The sequence below is a fragment of the Leuciscus leuciscus genome (assembly GCF_965113295.1).
Source record: "Leuciscus leuciscus genome assembly, chromosome: 17".
Lineage (NCBI taxonomy): Eukaryota > Metazoa > Chordata > Actinopteri > Cypriniformes > Leuciscidae > Leuciscus > Leuciscus leuciscus.
Window position 1 is genome coordinate 7,633,839 of NC_138741.1, and position 17,977 is coordinate 7,651,815.

At 37.4% G+C, this 17,977-nt stretch overlaps 2 protein-coding genes across 3 annotated transcripts; one reads left to right on the forward strand and one right to left on the reverse strand.

The window, feature by feature from the left end:
• The first annotated feature begins 164 nt into the window (after window positions 1-164).
• Window positions 165-6,682, forward strand: gstz1 (glutathione S-transferase zeta 1). Of its 2 annotated transcripts, XM_082142789.1 has the most exons (10): window positions 165-322; window positions 728-773; window positions 1,108-1,159; window positions 1,256-1,323; window positions 1,721-1,801; window positions 1,886-2,011; window positions 2,654-2,729; window positions 4,605-4,657; window positions 5,028-5,077; window positions 6,508-6,682. In XM_082142789.1, the coding sequence occupies exons 2-10, from the start codon at window positions 744-746 to the stop codon at window positions 6,632-6,634; spliced, it is 663 nt and encodes a 220-aa protein (XP_081998915.1). In that variant the 5' UTR covers window positions 165-322; window positions 728-743; the 3' UTR covers window positions 6,635-6,682. The 2 variants fall into 2 exon arrangements, with proteins under 2 accessions (XP_081998915.1, XP_081998916.1); XM_082142790.1 differs by lacking the exons at window positions 165-322; window positions 728-773 and adding an exon at window positions 804-1,025.
• A 218-nt stretch (window positions 6,683-6,900) lies between these two features.
• LOC309478947 (kelch domain-containing protein 1) lies at window positions 6,901-17,646 on the reverse strand. The gene is made up of 13 exons (XM_082142788.1): window positions 17,410-17,646; window positions 16,618-16,794; window positions 16,083-16,188; window positions 12,926-13,048; window positions 12,674-12,784; window positions 12,385-12,565; window positions 11,804-11,926; window positions 11,444-11,643; window positions 11,130-11,326; window positions 10,040-10,131; window positions 9,883-9,937; window positions 9,576-9,673; window positions 6,901-7,438 (listed from the first exon to the last, which is right to left on the reverse strand). The coding sequence occupies exons 1-13, from the start codon at window positions 17,469-17,471 to the stop codon at window positions 7,200-7,202; spliced, it is 1,764 nt and encodes a 587-aa protein (XP_081998914.1). The 5' UTR covers window positions 17,472-17,646; the 3' UTR covers window positions 6,901-7,199.
• Window positions 17,647-17,977: the final 331 nt, after the last annotated feature.

Sequence of the window (17,977 nt, forward strand, 5' to 3'; positions counted from 1 at the left end):
AGCAGTGCGCGTTTGTTGAGAGGCGTTTCTTTGATGACGCAGACAAAGATCATAGGCTAGAGCTCTGTTGACTAGAAAGTGATAGGGTATTAAACCTGCCAGTTAATTGCATAAAAGAAAGACATGTGACAATTTTACGTGATTCGACTATTTTTTTTATAAGTACGTTATTTTTACATTTTTATACATTTTATTTACTCCACGCCACTTTGCTCGATTAAGTATTTTCTATTCTGAGGGCAAAATCAAATAAATGCATTGTTTTGAACTACAATGTGCATCGAGGAGTCTGAATCGTTTTAGGATTCGGTTCGTTCGAACGGTACAATTTTTATATTTTGAAAACGATTTACTTCATACAGCGCGGCATTTTCAGTTAATTTTTTGGTGGCAAACTGTTTGGATTTTATTAGATCATGTTGCATGTTTGTTTGTTATTGTTCAAACACTTTTATTAAAATGATTGCTAACACAAATAAGAATATGACTTCCAATATAATAAATAATAATGGTATTTTTTTAATAAATATATTTAATATGAATGGTTCCGATAATCGTTAACAGTTTTGTTCCCACATTTCATTTTATTCCCCCCAAAAAAGTCATCCTAAACGGTTCACGAATCGGTTAGAATGAATCCTCATAAAGAATCGGTTCATAAGAAGGACTGTTTGTGAACCCACCCAGCATCAATAAATGATTCTCAAACAAAGTCCTTTCTTTTCAGGGACCAACAATCTAATATGAGTGCATCAGCTGCACGTGTAATCAAGGTAAACGCACAAATCCCGTCTGCTTGCATGAACATTTCAGATGGGAGATGATTGACATCTAAACGAACACATTTCCAGATGTCTTCCGAAGTCCATTGAAGTTGCTGCTTAGTCACAGAAACCTCAGCCAGGAGGAGGATATTTGGTGCTGCATCTCATTGGTTGACCAAGTAGTAGTAGTTTTTTTCTTGCATAGTTTCAGTAGTTGCAGAACTGATATACTGTATGAATACCATGGAGACACAAGCGAAGGTTTAAATATGTTGTTGCTTATCTTAAATTGAGTTATTGTTTATAATGCATTATTTGACTGCTGTTTTTTTAAATGTTCTAGCCTGTTCTTTATGGATATTATAGGAGTTCTTGCTCTTGGAGAGTCCGGATAGGTGAGTCTTGAAGACATCAGTTAACTCTATTACTTGAATCTATTTCTGCATATTTCAAATGTTAGTTTACTCTAATGTGTTTTTAAATATTCCTAGCGTTTGCATTGAAAGGCATTGAATATGAGCAAAAACCAGTGAATCTCATCAAGGATGGTGGGCAACAGGTATACTGCAGAAATCTCTGCTCTGGATTGTTAATATTTATCTAGCGTTATCTATACAGGGGCTTTCAAACTGGGGTCCGGGGACCGCAAGGGAGTGCTAGGTGGTCCGTGGAGAATTTTAGAGAAAAATTAAATAAATACAAATATTAAAATAATTAAATAAATGTATTAAAATGAAGAAATTAAATTCAAATTGAATTAAAATAAATAATACAAATTAGATTCATAAAGATTGGATGTGTTTTAAATAAATTAAGTGAATGTTGGAAATTAGATTAAATTTTAGGATGATCATATATGGTGGTCCTTGGCCTCTAAAAGATTGAAAGCCTCTGATCTATTACATTACATGTTGGCACTAACTCAATTCTCTTAACTGAGTAATCTTCTTCACAAGCTCACAGATCAGTTTAAGGCAATAAATCCAATGCAGCAAGTTCCTGCAGTCACCATCGATGGCATCACCTTGTCTCAGTCGGTGAGATCATGGCTTCTCCTGCTTTGTTGCACACAGAAATGATATGATTTTATGTTAACATTGATTTGTTATTTAACAACACAGTTGGCCATTATCCAGTACATTGAGGAAACTCGGCCACAGCCCCGCCTCCTGCCTGCAGACCCAAAGCAGCGAGCTCACGTCCGCATCATTTGTGACATCATCGCATCAGGGATCCAGCCCCTCCAGGTGAGTGAGAGACATGACATCATTTTTAAAGTCAGCATGAAATGGACGTTTTTCTTCCCTATTGTGATGTATGTCTGAGTGAAACGGCTTTTTGAACAAGAAAAAATTTAGGGCGGGGCTTGATTTTGTTCATTTTGATTGGATGGTTGTGGTTTATTGCTGTGATTTTAATGTGAGTGACAGGTTGATCCTGACCTCACACCAGTAAACGTGTCATCAGAGAACAGAAGAGATGATGCAAGAGGGAGGGGAAGTTATTTTGATGAAAGATTATGAGGGTATATACATTTTTTAAAAATTATGATGTGGATGGATAAATCATTCATTATAAATACTGTAATATTCCTTCAAAAAATAAGAATGGTTCATTTTGATTTCAGTGACTTTAAAGGTGCACATTTGTAAAAAAATAAATAAAGAGAGCCCAACCCCAAATCCCAATAACATTTCCATCATTACCAGGTCGCTCCTTTAACAAAAAGTTTCCGCTCATTTTATCATCTGTGAGGTAAAAATCATGTCCAGTCACATAGAAAAGTTAACACTTCTCCTCTACAAGCGAATATTGCATCAGTGCTTTATTTAGAGAATGTCAGTCAAACATTAACAAAACACATTATTTTTAATGATGCTATATTTCAGAATCTGTATGTGATCCAGAAAATTGGAGCAGAGAAGGTACAGTGGGCTCAACATTTCATCAACCGAGGATTCGAGGGTGAGTTGTTTTTGTTTTTTTTCATGAAGGACTTTTAAATGCAGTGACATCATCTTGCTGTCATATAAACCGCCAGGGACCTGTACCATGATGGTAGTTGAACAAACTCAGGGTTGCAGGATTAGTTTTGAGTTGACAAAACCAAACCAATCCAACCAGGCTTTGTTGGTACCATGATGCTGATCATCAACTTTCTCTGTCAACTCAGGCTTTGATCCTGAGTACAGTAGTTTAGGTGTGACTTCAGTAGCGAACAGCCAATCACATGCTGAGAAAGAGTGAAACTCTTTCAAAACTCATTGAAATTAATTCACTTATTAAATAAAAGTATTTAAATATTAAGAATTTAAACAAATTTACACAGCAAGAAGAAAATAGCTGTCTATGGAAGAGGACAACTAAAAGTAAAAGTCTCGCTACTGTATATCAGTGCAAGTAAAAGTTGTGAAGTAAGTTTATACAGCTGATAAAGGTATAGAGAGAATTGAACATTTAAGCTCACATGTAGTCATTTTATTGCTTCATATTGATTCTAAAGCGTATTTATATTACCTTTATATATTTATTCATTTAAACTCTGCGTAACTAAAATTAAACTAAAATTGTACGTGTGATCGATTAAGGGTATAATAATTACATAATATCTAAATCATACAAATCTATTATTCTAAATAAGCATTACTAAAAGCCAGATGATTTTGGCTTTAAAAATCATTTGTTATGTAGTGACCTTTCATTTGGAGTGGACTATCGCATCAGACATGTGTCACTTTGCTCACAGCTGATTGGTCCGAGTTCGTTTTGCAACCTCTTACCTGGAACATAACCTGCCCCGGACCAGGGCTGCGTTCAGTTGCACAACGTTTTTTAAACAGAAACGGTGATGCGTTGAACACACTGTTCTGATGACGCAAGAGTTGCAACTATGGCAGCTGAGAAGGCTCATTCTTTGTGTTCTTTGTGAAGAATTTTCTGAGCCTGATGAAGTCGGTATAAATATGTGTTTAATACTACAAAATATGCTCGATGTTACAGTTACTGCACTTGCCGCCCAGAACAAAAGAGAACATCCCAATCGAGTGAAGGGATTGCTGAAACTGAAATGGAAGCACACATCTTACCTAATTCAGGCTAAAATACATCTATTTAGCCTCACATACTGACTTTATTTGTAGGTCATACTGTTTTAATACCCTGTATTTTCTTTCTCATTTTTAGGAAAAGCACTTAATTACCATTGTTTATTTCTATACCAAATGTCATACACTTGCAATGAAGCTAAAAATATAAACAACTACATCATTATGTTGATATCCTATATTTTTACAATAAAACTTACGACAAACATGTCTTCTAATAATATCCTCAGTTGTTGCGTATACCGAGCTGCATCGAACACATTTGTAAATTACTTTCCTTGAACCCATTGTGCGAGTTCACTTTAATACCCCGTGTTTTATATACATGTTGCTGCTGATTGGACTGCAGTTCTGACACACCCACCAAACAAGAGAAAACGTATCTCAAACCCCGTTGCACACCGGTGCACGCCGTTTCCAGGAAACATGACGTTCAACCCGGAAACCGTAGCAAAACGTTGCGCACCGTTTTGAACTTGAACATGCCCCAGGTTAGCCGTGGAGCGTGAGTTACTATGGCGATGAACACTGCTAAAAGCCAAACCACTTTCATGGTGCCTAAAACCCAGGGTTGGCGCAAACTAAACTGAAACATACCTGGCTAACCACTTAAACCGGCTTCATGGTACAGGCCCCAGGTTATTTGTTTTTATCTTTGATCCAATTACTGTCCTAACATGCTAACTAATTGCTTTAATTGTATAATGGAAATGTTTATTGTGTGTGTTATTTGAAGCTCTGGAGCCTATCCTGAAGCAGACAGCAGGAAAATACTGTGTGGGTGATGAGGTAATAATACTTTACCAAATGTTATCAAAATAAATCGCAGTATATTATATATTCAAATCTTTGGGGTCAGTAAGATTTTTAATGTTTTTGTAATAAGTCTCTTATGCTCACCAAGGCTGTATTTATATGATTAAAAATACTGTAAAACCCATAATATTGACATATTACAATTTAAAATACCTGTTTTCTGTTTTAATATGTTTAAATATAATTTATCCTAGCTGAATCAAAGTATTATTATTATTATTATTATTATTATATTTTTAAAATCTTACAGACCCCACACTTTTAAACAGTGATGAATGAGAATTATAAATTCAACTTTAATGTGCTTTGACATCATGGCGTTATTACACTGTTCATCCTCTAGATATCCATGGCAGATATTTGTCTTGTGCCTCAAGTCTACAACGCTGAAAGGTAAAACATGTCTCTTTAAAGCTAACATTATAGAGAGCAGTGGTCGGGTTCCGGAAGTAAAAACTCCATTCAGTTTCTCCATAGGGAAAATGATTTTTAATGATAAATGATAAACCTTTAAAGACAGCCCTGCTGTGAGCTACTATTTGCTTCTGCTGAAGCCGTTAGCCTGCATTATTTCAACTTAGTTTTAAAATAATCATGTTTAACAGCAGAATTCGTGGTGAAAAACTACATTAACCATTGATGCTGTACAGAAAATTCCTCCAATCGGACAGTTGAAACAAGCAAAACGTACCAAAAGAGCTCTTTCCCATGAAGCACTGCGAAAGAATGATGTAACCTCTTTAAAACAGTCTTCCTACGCTCTCAAAATACTTAGATTTACAAATAAACAAATATTTGAATATATATATATATATACATATTTTGCAATAAACGTAAAATATTACGTATTTTAAAATATTATTAATATATATACACACATATATATAGTGGCATTCTGAAATGATGTGGCAAACTTTAAATTATTTAAAAATCAAACTAATTCATGTCCCAGTTACATTGAATGTTGTCAAATTTTCCTGGTTAAACATTACATTCAAAAGAGACCAAATGTTCTGTTTTGTATTTTTACATTGACAATGTTATTAATGTTCTATTTATTAAAACCAAGTATAAATCTCAAGTTGGTGTTTTTAAGCATTATTGCATCTAAAATAATAACTAAAGGCAGTAACAATTTAAACATTTTATTTGTGAACTGATGTTCAGCTGTTCTTTTTAAGTCAACTTGTGTTCATCGGTCATCTAGCTCAGTAAACACTGCTCACAGACGAAGACGAACCTTTAATTTCACCCAGCGGATTGATCATTAAGAAAACCCCACAGTAATCATGTTTTTAGTCCATTTCAAGTTTGATTTAGACGTGATATCACTGCTATTTTTGCAGTGGTTTACTTGCCTTTTAATTAGTCTTTCCATTAACGCCATATTGTAATATATGCATGGCTTTATTTTTGCTTCTAGGTTTTATTTTTCTCATCCAATTATTTGAGGCACTGCCTCCCTTGCCTCATTTGTAATTGAGAAGTTTTATATTTCTCCATCGTTTTTAATTCGATTATGCTGTTCACAATGCTTCATGGGATTGTCTCACTAAAGCTGTTAAAACTCTCTTTTTATCCGATTTAACATTTTTTGGTTGTTGCTTCAAATCAAAGTGTGTAATGTTTCTCATTCAACTCATAGCTGATGGACTTGGATCATGACTTATAGCGCTTTATCAAAGATTTTTTTTAATCCCCATGGGAGAAATTAATGGGAAAAATACTTCCTGGACCAATGCCACTAAAAAAGTGGGTGGGCACTGTTGCACTTTAGAGTTTTGCTAAACACAAACATTCATGTAAATTCTACTATCCTTTAGGTTCAAGGTGGATATGTCCCAGTTCCCTACTATCAGACGATTAAACCAGACCTTAATTGAGATCGATGCTTTCAAAGCCAGTCATCCATCACATCAGCCTGATACGCCTGATGATTTGCAGGCATAACTTTCTAATGATCCATAATGAAATCAATAAATCGCTTTGATAAACAGTTGCGAGACTCTTCATTAAAAAGTTAAGACAGGCCAGATTCTTTTTTTTCGCAAAGTACTGCATTTATTGCTTTGGTGAAAAGTCTAGATTTGCTTTTAGTAACTTTCAGACATCCATGAACAAGAGATGAGCTGTACATGCCAGTGACTTAAAGGAAAATGTGTGAGTACAACGTCAAACGTACAAAGTGGACAAAAATACAAACGTGAAAACGTGTGTAAAATACGTGCAAAATAAGAGAAAACATTTATTGCACAAAAATACATTGAGTCTCTGAATGTACTAAATACAAATCTGAACTACACATGTACGTGAGAGTAAAGCCTTTGCTTGCTTTGAAGGAGATTATAAAAACAGTAGCTGTAAAACAGCTGTTCATGCTAAAACTGCAACAATGCAACGTTTAAAAAAAACAAACGATAAAAGTGCTTCTTATATTCCAATTTTTTACATTACGTTCCTGTAAAACCCTACATTCATTTCTTAGAAGAAAACAAAAATCCTGTAGTCCCTGATCCTAAACACGGAGTTCAACCGTGCATTTAATGGTGTCATTATAAAACGTTCCTGAACAGTCGGACCCTCCAAACACCAGGATGTTACACTGGAGAGAGAGGCTGTTGCCATGACGCCGATCCCTCGCATCCCTCGGGTCTGAAGATAAAGCCCTCGTAGAAGCCAGGCTTATCAGACTGTGGCCTGCGCGAGGCTTAGAGCAAAGCAATGGGGACACCACTGACGTCCAGGAGCTGGTATCTGCAAACACGCATCCTTTTAGATCAAACCTTTCAGACTAATAACAGTAAAGCCTTGTAAAGAACCAATCAATGATTTGGGACATTTGGTCCATGTCTGTTAGCTTTGAGACCATCTATATCAGGGGTATTCAATTAAAGGGCATCAGTAGTACTTTAAGTCTGCTGGCAAAAAGAGAATGTGACAGAGCTCGTAATAAAACAAGAATCCCGATTGGCTTGGCTTTTCAGAGATGGCGAGAACTGAGGGATTTGAAATTATTGAACAGATAAATTGCCATATGTAGCTCTCTAACAGAGTTGATTGTAAGGCATTATGTAACGTGAGGGGGCTTTTCATTATGGATGTAGCTCTGTGCTGGAATTTATTTTAAAGGAAGTATCGCGTTTATTAATGGGTAAAGTTACAGTATCGTCTTCGGCTAGTCAGCTTGAGATCCTCTCCATCTAAATTGATTATATCTCTTAAGCCTAGTAGTGAATGTTTGATGAGCTGTAGAAAAACCATATTCATCCGCACAGTCATGAAGTGACGAAGCACGAACAAAACAATGCCGTTTTTTTACCGCTATAGCGTACCTTTAAAAAAAATAAAAAAACATTAGCATAATTTTAAAACCAATTCACAAGTAGGTTGGTACTTTAAAGGGGTCATATAATGGTACATGCACTTTAAAAAGTTGATTGTACTGAAATGTGTGCTGGCAGTGCCTGTACACAACCATCATAAAATGATAGAAATCCATCCAGTGGTTTTTTTTACAATCTTCTTATATGTTTCCCCCCCCCATCCCAAATCAAGCTGTTCGATTTTGTGACGTCACAAAATCGACGCCCCTCCCACGATTGTTGATTGACAGCAGTGTTTCAACACAGACCTGCCCTCGCTCGTGAGCGAGCTGTCAATCGTCAATAGCTGGAGCACTGAGCAGAATGCCGTCTAAGTGATTGTGGTGTTCTGTTCTTGGGTGTAATAAGGAACACAGCAGTCATGTGGAGGTTCCTAAATCCGTACAGCTGAAGACGCAGTGGCAGAGTTTGTTTTCGAATGGAATATTTCCCACGATCAACGTCAATGCTTTCATGTTTGCGCGAATCATTTCACACACCAGACTGCTTTACAAACGAGGGTCAGTAAAGCTGGTTATTTGCTAAGAAGCTGCTCCTGAAAAAAGGATCAGTAGGCTACCAACTATTCGTGTTCCTGCTGCACCTCCAGAAGAACTGAAGTGAGTGTAACGTTTTATTAACCTTTATATTAATATTTATATTAATCTTTGCAAATCGCTAGCTGCACGCTTCACGATGAATGCGGCTATTTTTACACTCAGGGTACATTACGGCATGTTTTCTATGTACGACGTTCTCAATATAATTCATAATCCCACGTTTATAATGAACAACGCGTTATGGTTAGTGTTATAGTGTTACAAACAGTGTGTGCACAGAACAGAGGGGCGGGGTGAGCAAAGCTCATTATCATTTAAAGACACATGCACTTATACGGCGTGCTGAAAACAGAGCTATTTTTGACCAGGTAAAATGTGTGTTTTCTTACAATACTAATGAGAATTTTTTTTTAAAGTATATTACAAACTTTTAATTTAGACCCTAAAGAATCATATTAGCTTGTACAAAAATGGCATTATATGACCCCTTTAAGGTATTTAAACTTTAATTGGATATACACTGCCCAGCCTACATAAAAAGTCGCTGTTTGGATTTAAATATGCAAATACTTAAGTCTATGATTGGATCAGTATTGCAGTGATTATTATGTTTCTAGCAATATTATATGTTTGGCAACAGTTCTTCTAACCCTAATTGATGGAGTGTGTAGCTTTTCATTTCTTAAACAACCATGTATGAAGACACATCAATGTCAAGATTCATCAGGCTCAAATTGTGAAAGAATGGTTGGGCATGAAGAATCATTTTCACACATGAATTTGCACCTTAAATTCATTGAAAGTCTTTGGGATGTGCTGGATGAGACTTTACAGAGTGCAAGACTCTTGCATTGTCAATACAAGATCTTGACTGAAGAGTCAACAGTGATCCAAACAGTGACACTTTTTTGGCCGGGCAGTGTAGATATTTGTATAGTACTTCATGTAGTCAGTTAGGGAATGACAGACCTATGTTAAAGAGATGGAGGTCCTGTAGGGCTCCTATAGCACTGCAGCCTCCGCTGATCAGCACCCTGTTGTCAGACACGGGTAGAGCAGCGTGAAACCTGCACAGTTGAATCAAGTAGAAAAAAAGAATAGAAAAAACTTAAGTCTTCACTTCAATACACATGCACAGCACACAAGCCTATACTACAATGAAGAATTTCTAAATAGTTAAAAAAGGAATTTTACTTATTTTACCATCAACGTATTCTAAAGTTCTTTAAAAATAAGTTGTGATGGTCTGAAGAGCCTTCATAATTTAAAGTCTTACCCACGAGCCAATGGTGGCATGTTTTCGTACTTCACAGCTGTGTATTCCATGAAGCCTTTTCCACAAGAAAGAAAAGACTTAGTATTCGAGACTGGGATAATATGAACAACAGCAGACAGTGAATACCAGAAGATACCCATATGCTCCGGGTCATTACCGAGATCCAGGATGTGAAGATCGTTGAGGTAGGTGGCGGTTTTTCTCCCACCAAAAATGATCATCTTGTTGGACAGCAATGTGTTGGAGTGCCTGATATAAACATCAACAAACAATTAGGACAAATTATAGTTCAAATAAACTGACTAAAAACTTAGTTCACCCCAAAAAAATTAAATTCTGTCATTTACTCACCCTCAAGTTTTTCTAAACCTGTATGAGTTTCTTTCTTCTGTTGAAAACAAAAATATATTTTGAAGAATGTTGGTAACCAGAAAGTTGACGGTAGCCGCTGACATCCGTAGTATTGTTTTTCCTACTATGGAAACCAATGGCGACCATCAACTGTCTGGTTACCAACATTCTTCTAAATATATTTTGTTTTCAACAGAAGAAAGAAACTCAAAGGTTTGGAACAACTTGAGAGTGAGTAAATGATGACAATAAAAATTTTTGGGTGAACTATCCCTTTTAATTCAATATGGCGTCTAACCTGACTGAGGTCTATAGCAAATCCCAACAGCTCGATTATTAATGTCGCTGCAAAATATAAACTACATTATTGCCAAGCGATTTGCTGCTATATAAACAATCAGGCAGTTGAGATTTGCTATATACTGTAGTATATCGCTTTATGTGAGCATACTGTATGTGGAAAAAGTAGGATAAATCAGACTGATCCAGTTCCTGTGAGAGCTTGTTTCCACCACAGAATAAAAAATAAAAAAGAAGGTTATTGGGACTTCTCAAATTCTGACTTTTTTTCTTTTCTTGCAATTGTGAGTTATAAAGTCAAAATACCGAGAAATAAACTCTCTCACAATTTTTCTTCATTTATTTCTCACTACTCAGACTTTATAACTTGTAATCGCAAGTTTATACCTTGCAATTCTGACTGTGACGTATAAATAGTAAGATACAAACTCGCCGTTGCAAGAAACTCAAAATTGTGAGATAAGTCAAAAATCACCTTTTTTATGTTTTATTCCATGATGGAAACAAGCTTCCATAGGTTCCCAAGTCACTGAATGTTGTATGGACTACTTTTATGAAGATTAGGAAGAAAGAAAAAGAGAAAGTTAACTCCTTACCCAAACCTGGGCAGAGGACGGTCACCCTCCACAATCGGCTGATACCACAGACCATGTTCTGGGTTGAAGATGTATAATGCGTTACTGCACTCCTTGCCTTCAGGACATCGGCTGGGCTGCACCCCTCCAAATACATACAACTCCTTCTTATAGACTGTGCCACTGTGGTATGCCAATGACGGGATATTTCCCTTTGCCTATCCGAACCCAAAGGTGACACAGTATGCAGAAACCAAATGATCATGTTTCACACAACGTACACAAATCCTAAAAGAATTGCCTGTTATTACTGAAATAAATGATCCAATACTCACAGAAACAAGCTTCCACTTCCATGTTATAGTGTCCAGTACATAAATATCACTGTACCGCTGGCCGTCTCTCAGACCACCGTACACATAGATGACTTTAGACTCAGGATCAAAGGTTGCAGAGTGACCTTGTGAGCTTGGTGGACTGACCTCAGATGATGCGACGTCCATGGGGAACCAGAAATCATGTTCTAAATTCTTCCCTTTGTGGTAAGAAACTTGTATAGTTAATTTAGAAATAATAAGTTAATAATTCCATATAATAATAATGCTTACATTAATTACATAATGTATATTTGTAAAAAAAAAAAAAAAAAAAGAAAACAAATACTGGTACGTTGATAGATTTACTGTTTAACGTACCAATCTCCAGTTTCCATATAGAGTCTTTACAATTGGCCTGGTCATCAGCCTCTCCACCAATCAGAATGGCCGTTTCAGGATCACTCAGACACATTGCGTGGCTCCAGCGCTTTGATGGACAGTCTGAGAAATAAATAAAACACTTTAGGTTCAGTTAGGGTTTTTGAGATTTTAATGCCATGTCAGCAGCTGAGGCCATTCTCATGGTCACGTTCTACCAATTACATGGGAATTGAACAATAAAATAAAATCAAAAGATTAGAAAATTACATAGTTTTTATTGTACTTTTTATGGGCAATAGATTATTCTACTCAAACACCAGTAATTATTGACAGTTAAACATGACATTTTCTTTTCAAAATGTCAACATATTATAATATTTCAAAATATTACACACATTTGGGTTCTCATTGTGATACAAATGATTTATAGTTTATGTAATAAAAATATAAACTATGCCATCATTTCAATAGATATATCAATAACTAATTCTGAAACTATCAGAATGAAACATTAAAAATGCCAAGTGCGTAAATAAACATTAGTGATATTTCATTTGAGCAGAGGAATGAGCCTTTACCAGCCCTGCAACTCTTCACACGTTTGACGATCGTCTCGTCCTCTAAATCTATTGCAGACATTTTACAAAGTTTGCGTTTCTTCGGGCTTGAAACTTGGTTTGGATTCCAAGGGCTTTCCGGTTCTTCAGAACTCCAAACATTCCCCTTTATTCCTATAATGGAGCGTCTTGGAGTTTTATCCTTCAAAACCACACAAAGACACAGTAAGTTCAAACATTTGAGACTCTCTCGCTGCCTGGAGATGATCTACTTGCTGAAAAACTAGTTTGTGGATGACTCCTTCCTTACCATTGGCCACACACCCTGAACATTGAGTAGAGTGTTTTCCCGTGTCTCCATTTGGCTTTTGCCCAGCTCCGCACAGCTGACGCTTCCCTCGGGAGGTGATCTCTGGGTGATCTTCATAGAAACACAAGAAGTCATTCATGTCTCAAGGTGTTTTTATAAACCTTATGTCTAAAAATTCTGAAATCTAATGACTGGTTCAGTTAGAAATGACCTTGTAATCCACTGAAGAGTCTTCAGTAAAGCATGACTCACATCATGACTCTCTCTGCTGCTGAGAAGGGTGCTGGAGGGATTGGAGGAGTGGTTCAGCGCTAGACGTTTCCTCCTCACTCGTGGAGTGCTGCTGATAAAACTGGATCTCTCCTTCAAATAGGGCTGGGTGATATGGCCAAAAATATCATACGATATCGATATTTATCACGATATTCATTTACCTTTAACCCTAAAATGCATTCCTTGGGTCTTAAGTGGCCCGGGACGTCATTCACTATCCTCCCCCACAATCATTTTTTAAAGTTAGACAACAACCTTCTTAGTATTCCTCAATCAATTCATTATAAAAAATATAACACGAAAATAATAAAAGAATGCCCATTTTCCCATTCATTTTTTGTAAAAATAGTATAGGATCGCTAATAACCCGAGGTGTGTATTTTTTTTCTGCGCAACAATAATTGAATCTTTGACTGAATAAGTGCAATTCACCTTTATTCCACAAGGTGTCAATGTCTGATACACAATGATGAAGTGACGTTTCATTCAGAGTTACCGCAGGTGGAAAACAAAAGAATAGGAAGTATAATCAGCAAAACTTGAAATGGCTCAGCAAATCAATTTAATTTTTTTGGGGGGGATTCTGTGTTTCACGATTTAATATAAATTTTATATAAACTAAATTTAATCATGCTTTTAAAGCCCGGGACGCACCAAGCCGACCGGCAGTCGTCGGGCAGTTTTTGTGTGTCGGCCGACTAAGTTTTCTCGGTGTGTTCCGCACCGTCAGCTGAAATTGGTCCTCGTCGACTTTTTTCTGGACGATTTGACATGTTGAATCGCCATCGGTGAGAGAGAGAACTATTCAGCTTAGTGAACGAGTCAGTGCACAAGAATAATAGCAAAACAGCGAGCAAAGTCAAAACGGTACAGATTAAAGGCTGTTCTAATGTTACATAATCTTACCTGAGTGTTTCTTGGCGAATATTTTAATATTAACACGAGCGGAGTGGAATAAAGAAAGTGTTTAGCAGGACTGATATTCAAAAGAGTAAGCACGCACTGCTTTGTTTATGGCTTGTGTATCTGCAGCGCCGGTTTCCCTTTTTGCATGACAAATATACACTCACCTAAAGGATTATTAGGAACACCTGTTCAATTTCTCATTAATGCAATTATCTAATCAACCAATCACATGGCAGTTGCTTCAATGCATTTAGGGGTGTGGTCCTGGTCAAGACAATCTCCTGAACTCCAAACTGAATGTCAGAATGGGAAAGAAGTGCCCATGGTTGTTGGTGCCAGACGGGCCGGTCTGAGTATTTCACAATCTGCTCAGTTACTGGGATTTTCACGCACAACCATTTCTAGGGTTTACAAAGAATGGTGTGAAAAGGGAAAAACATCCAGTATGCGGCAGTCCTGTGGGCGAAAATGCCTTGTTGATGCTAGAGGTCAGAGGAGAATGGGCCGACTGATTCAAGCTGATAGAAGAGCAACTTTGACTGAAATAACCACTCTTTACAACCGAGGTATGCAGCAAAGCATTTGTGAAGCCACAACACGCACAACCTTGAGGCAGATGGGCTACAACAGCAGAAGACCCCACCGGGTACCACTCATCTCCACTACAAATAGGAAAAAGAGGCTACAATTTGCACCAAAATTGGACAGTTGAAGACTGGAAAAATGTTGCCTGGTCTGATGAGTCTCGATTTCTGTTGAGACATTCAGATGGTAGAGTCAGAATTTGGCGTAAACAGAATGAGAACATGGATCCATCATGCCTTGTTACCACTGTGCAGGCTGGTGGTGGTGGTGTAATGGTGTGGGGGATGTTTTCTTGGCACACTTTAGGCCCCTTAGTGCCAATTGGGCATCGTTTAAATGCCACGGCCTACCTGAGCATTGTTTCTGACCATGTCCATCCCTTTATGACCACCATCTACCCATCCTCTGATGGCTACTTCCAGCAGGATAATGCACCATGTCACAAAGCTCGAATCATTTCAAATTGGTTTCTTGAACATGACAATGAGTTCACTGTACTAAAATGGCCCCCACAGTCACCAGATCTCAACCCAATAGAGCATCTTTGGGATGTGGTGGAACGGGAGCTTCGTGCCCTGGATGTGCATCCCACAAATTTCCATCAACTGCAAGATGCTATCCTATCAAATATGGGCCAACATTTCTAAAGAATGCTTTCAGCACCTTGTTGAATCAATGCCACGTAGAATTAAGGCAGTTCTGAAGGCGAAAGGGGGTCAAACACAGTATTAGTATGGTGTTCCTAATAATCCTTTAGGTGAGTATAGACGAATATATCTGCAGAAATAGACAGTTGTCTCATTTACACGCAGACGCAGAACGCGCATTCTAGCTGACAGTCGGCTGTAGTTCTCTCGGTGTGTTCAAGTGCAGCTTTACGCAGGCGACAACACAGTCGGCTTTCATCAGCGCTAGTTCTTTGGCGTCGGTTTGGTGTGTGTCCCTACCTTAATGTAATCAAATTAAAATAAAACAATTAATTTACAACAAAACATTGCTTTTTTTTTTTTTTTTTGTCAAATAAGATGCTGCACAACAGAACTGTATAAATTTAAAACATGGATGAAAAATTATCTTGGCTGTATGATATTCTTTAGAAATATAATTATTACTTTGAGAGGTACATTTTGGTATACAGTAGTGATATATTTCTGTCATAATTTCTTGAAGTTAAACCGAACTTCTATTTTGACGGTTTGTCGTGAAGATTTTTCAGGTTTAGTTTCAGTTTCAGTGTGTATTTCACAGTAGTTTTCCTCAAATGCAACAGTGAAAAGCTTGTGAGATGAAGATGCTCTGGAGATGAAGTTCAAGTGTTCTTGTATTGAGATGCAGAAAATGAGCGTCACGTGTGTGGGTTTGTGTATCAGACGAAACCGCACCGTTCAGTCACACAGAGACCCGCAGAAATCACGTATTAGTGACATGCACTGACTGGCTTTTGTCATGTTTATTTCTGCTATGTGATTGGCTGTTAGATTAATCCATATTGAGTAAAAATGTCCAGAGCTCATCATCGTTATCGAATGATCTCGACATATTGTTTATAATATATGGCTTACAACATCTAAGAAGTTTGTAAAGGATGGATGAGAAAGGCAAAAAACAAGACAATCTGCATCAGTGAGAGAAGAGGTTTAAATACCTGTCCAGTGACGCTGAGCAAGACTTTGGCATACACTCCTCTCCTGCCTCTCTGTGTGGCTTCAGTGAGGAGTTCAGGAGTCCAAACTCCCTGCCAGATCAGACACCTTCACAGATAAAGTTTCCCAGACAAAACATAGGCTGTTAACTGTCAGTATCCCAGTAGCAGCCTAGCAGGGCACTTGGTGTTTTTTTTTATTTATTTATTGCCTAACTTATTGAGTTAGCTTTTAAAAAATTCAGTTTTCCTTTTTGTTGTTGTTTATATTTCTATGTAGCTATAATTCTCTCTCTCTTTTTCCCCCCAGTTTTTGTCATTTTAGAACCATTTCACTTAGTTTCCATGGCCAAAATGCCACGTTTTTTTAGTGTCATAAGTTACGTTTTTCCTCCGATTTTTTTCATCAATTTTATAACACCTTTATTTCATTTATTGAAAACAATTTTTAATACTTTTAACAATAACACTGGGATGGATTTAGACCAATTGATTTACTGCAGGGCACTCCTATAATGAGAATGTTCACTGTACTTGCCTGGAGTGAGGTGAAAGAGTCCCGATGACCTGTGATTTGACCTCTGGACCCAGCTGAACCTCTACAGAGATCTCAGTGTCACTGGAGAAGGATGACCATTCCCCCAAACCAAATACTATCAGCTGCTTCGGTAAAGGTAACGGCATCTGAACCTGGTACATCGTACGGTTGACATTTCTAAATGGGGTAAATAAAAAAAAGGTTTTCATACAGGAAGGTGTCACAAGGGCTAGATCCACAATTATACTAATTATTGTATAAATGCTTTGTTACTCAGTGTTTATGTTCTTGTAAATAATGACATTTTATTACAAAGTCCTAAACAAACGTCCATTTAAACTACACTGGCATACATTCAAAAACGTGTCAACTAACTATATAATTAAAGTCTGCAAAAAAACTGAAGTTGTGATGGTCTTTTTTGTCTCTACTGTTTACTATATTTGAATGGGCGGGACTTGATATTGTCCATGGGGAACTGATTGAATTGTTGGATGGTTGTGGTTTGCAATTAGTGTGATCATGTGAGTGACAGGGATTTTTGATGTTGCTTCCTCCTTTCTTCTGCTGAACACAAAAGATATTTTTTGGTGAACTATCCTTTTAATCAGTTATAATGATGGACATATTTAGCTACTTTTTTGTAATGAAAATATTTCTACCCTGAGAAATACTGTAGTCATTGCTGTACAATTGTGACACCCTTAACCCCTTCATGTTTGTTTAATTGCAACCTGCTGCATATAAAACAATAATATTAAGTCATATAGTGGATCAAATGAAAGCGCCCACCGTATAAACTGACGAGGTGCTTCACGTAAGGACCAGACGGCATAAAAGTGAACTTTGCCCATTCTGTTGATTCAGATTCGGTCAAACTCCTCCAGTGCTCTCGGTGTGAGGCCAGCAGACACTCAGTCACAGCAGCAGCCTGTCACGCGCAGCCTCTGCTGTATATATCACCTCCTGTGCCACACGCGCCACAGGTGTGACCGATCGGTGGATGACATCAAAGTACCGCGAGAGCAGACGGCTCCGTGTGCTTTCAAATCGCTCTCGCGGTACTTTGATACCAAAGTAAGAAAGCAGCGCTGCTTCAAGTCGAACACACTTGATTAATATGGACTGACAGCTCTGCAAACAACCATTAGGCCTATGAACAAGCAAATACTGTATATAATAATAATAATACATTTTTATTTGTAATGCGCCTGTCTCAGACTTAAAGCGCTAGATAGGCTACACACACACACACACACACACACACACACACACACACACACACACACACACACACACACACACACACACACACACACATATATATATATATATAGTATAACTAATATATAATAGATAA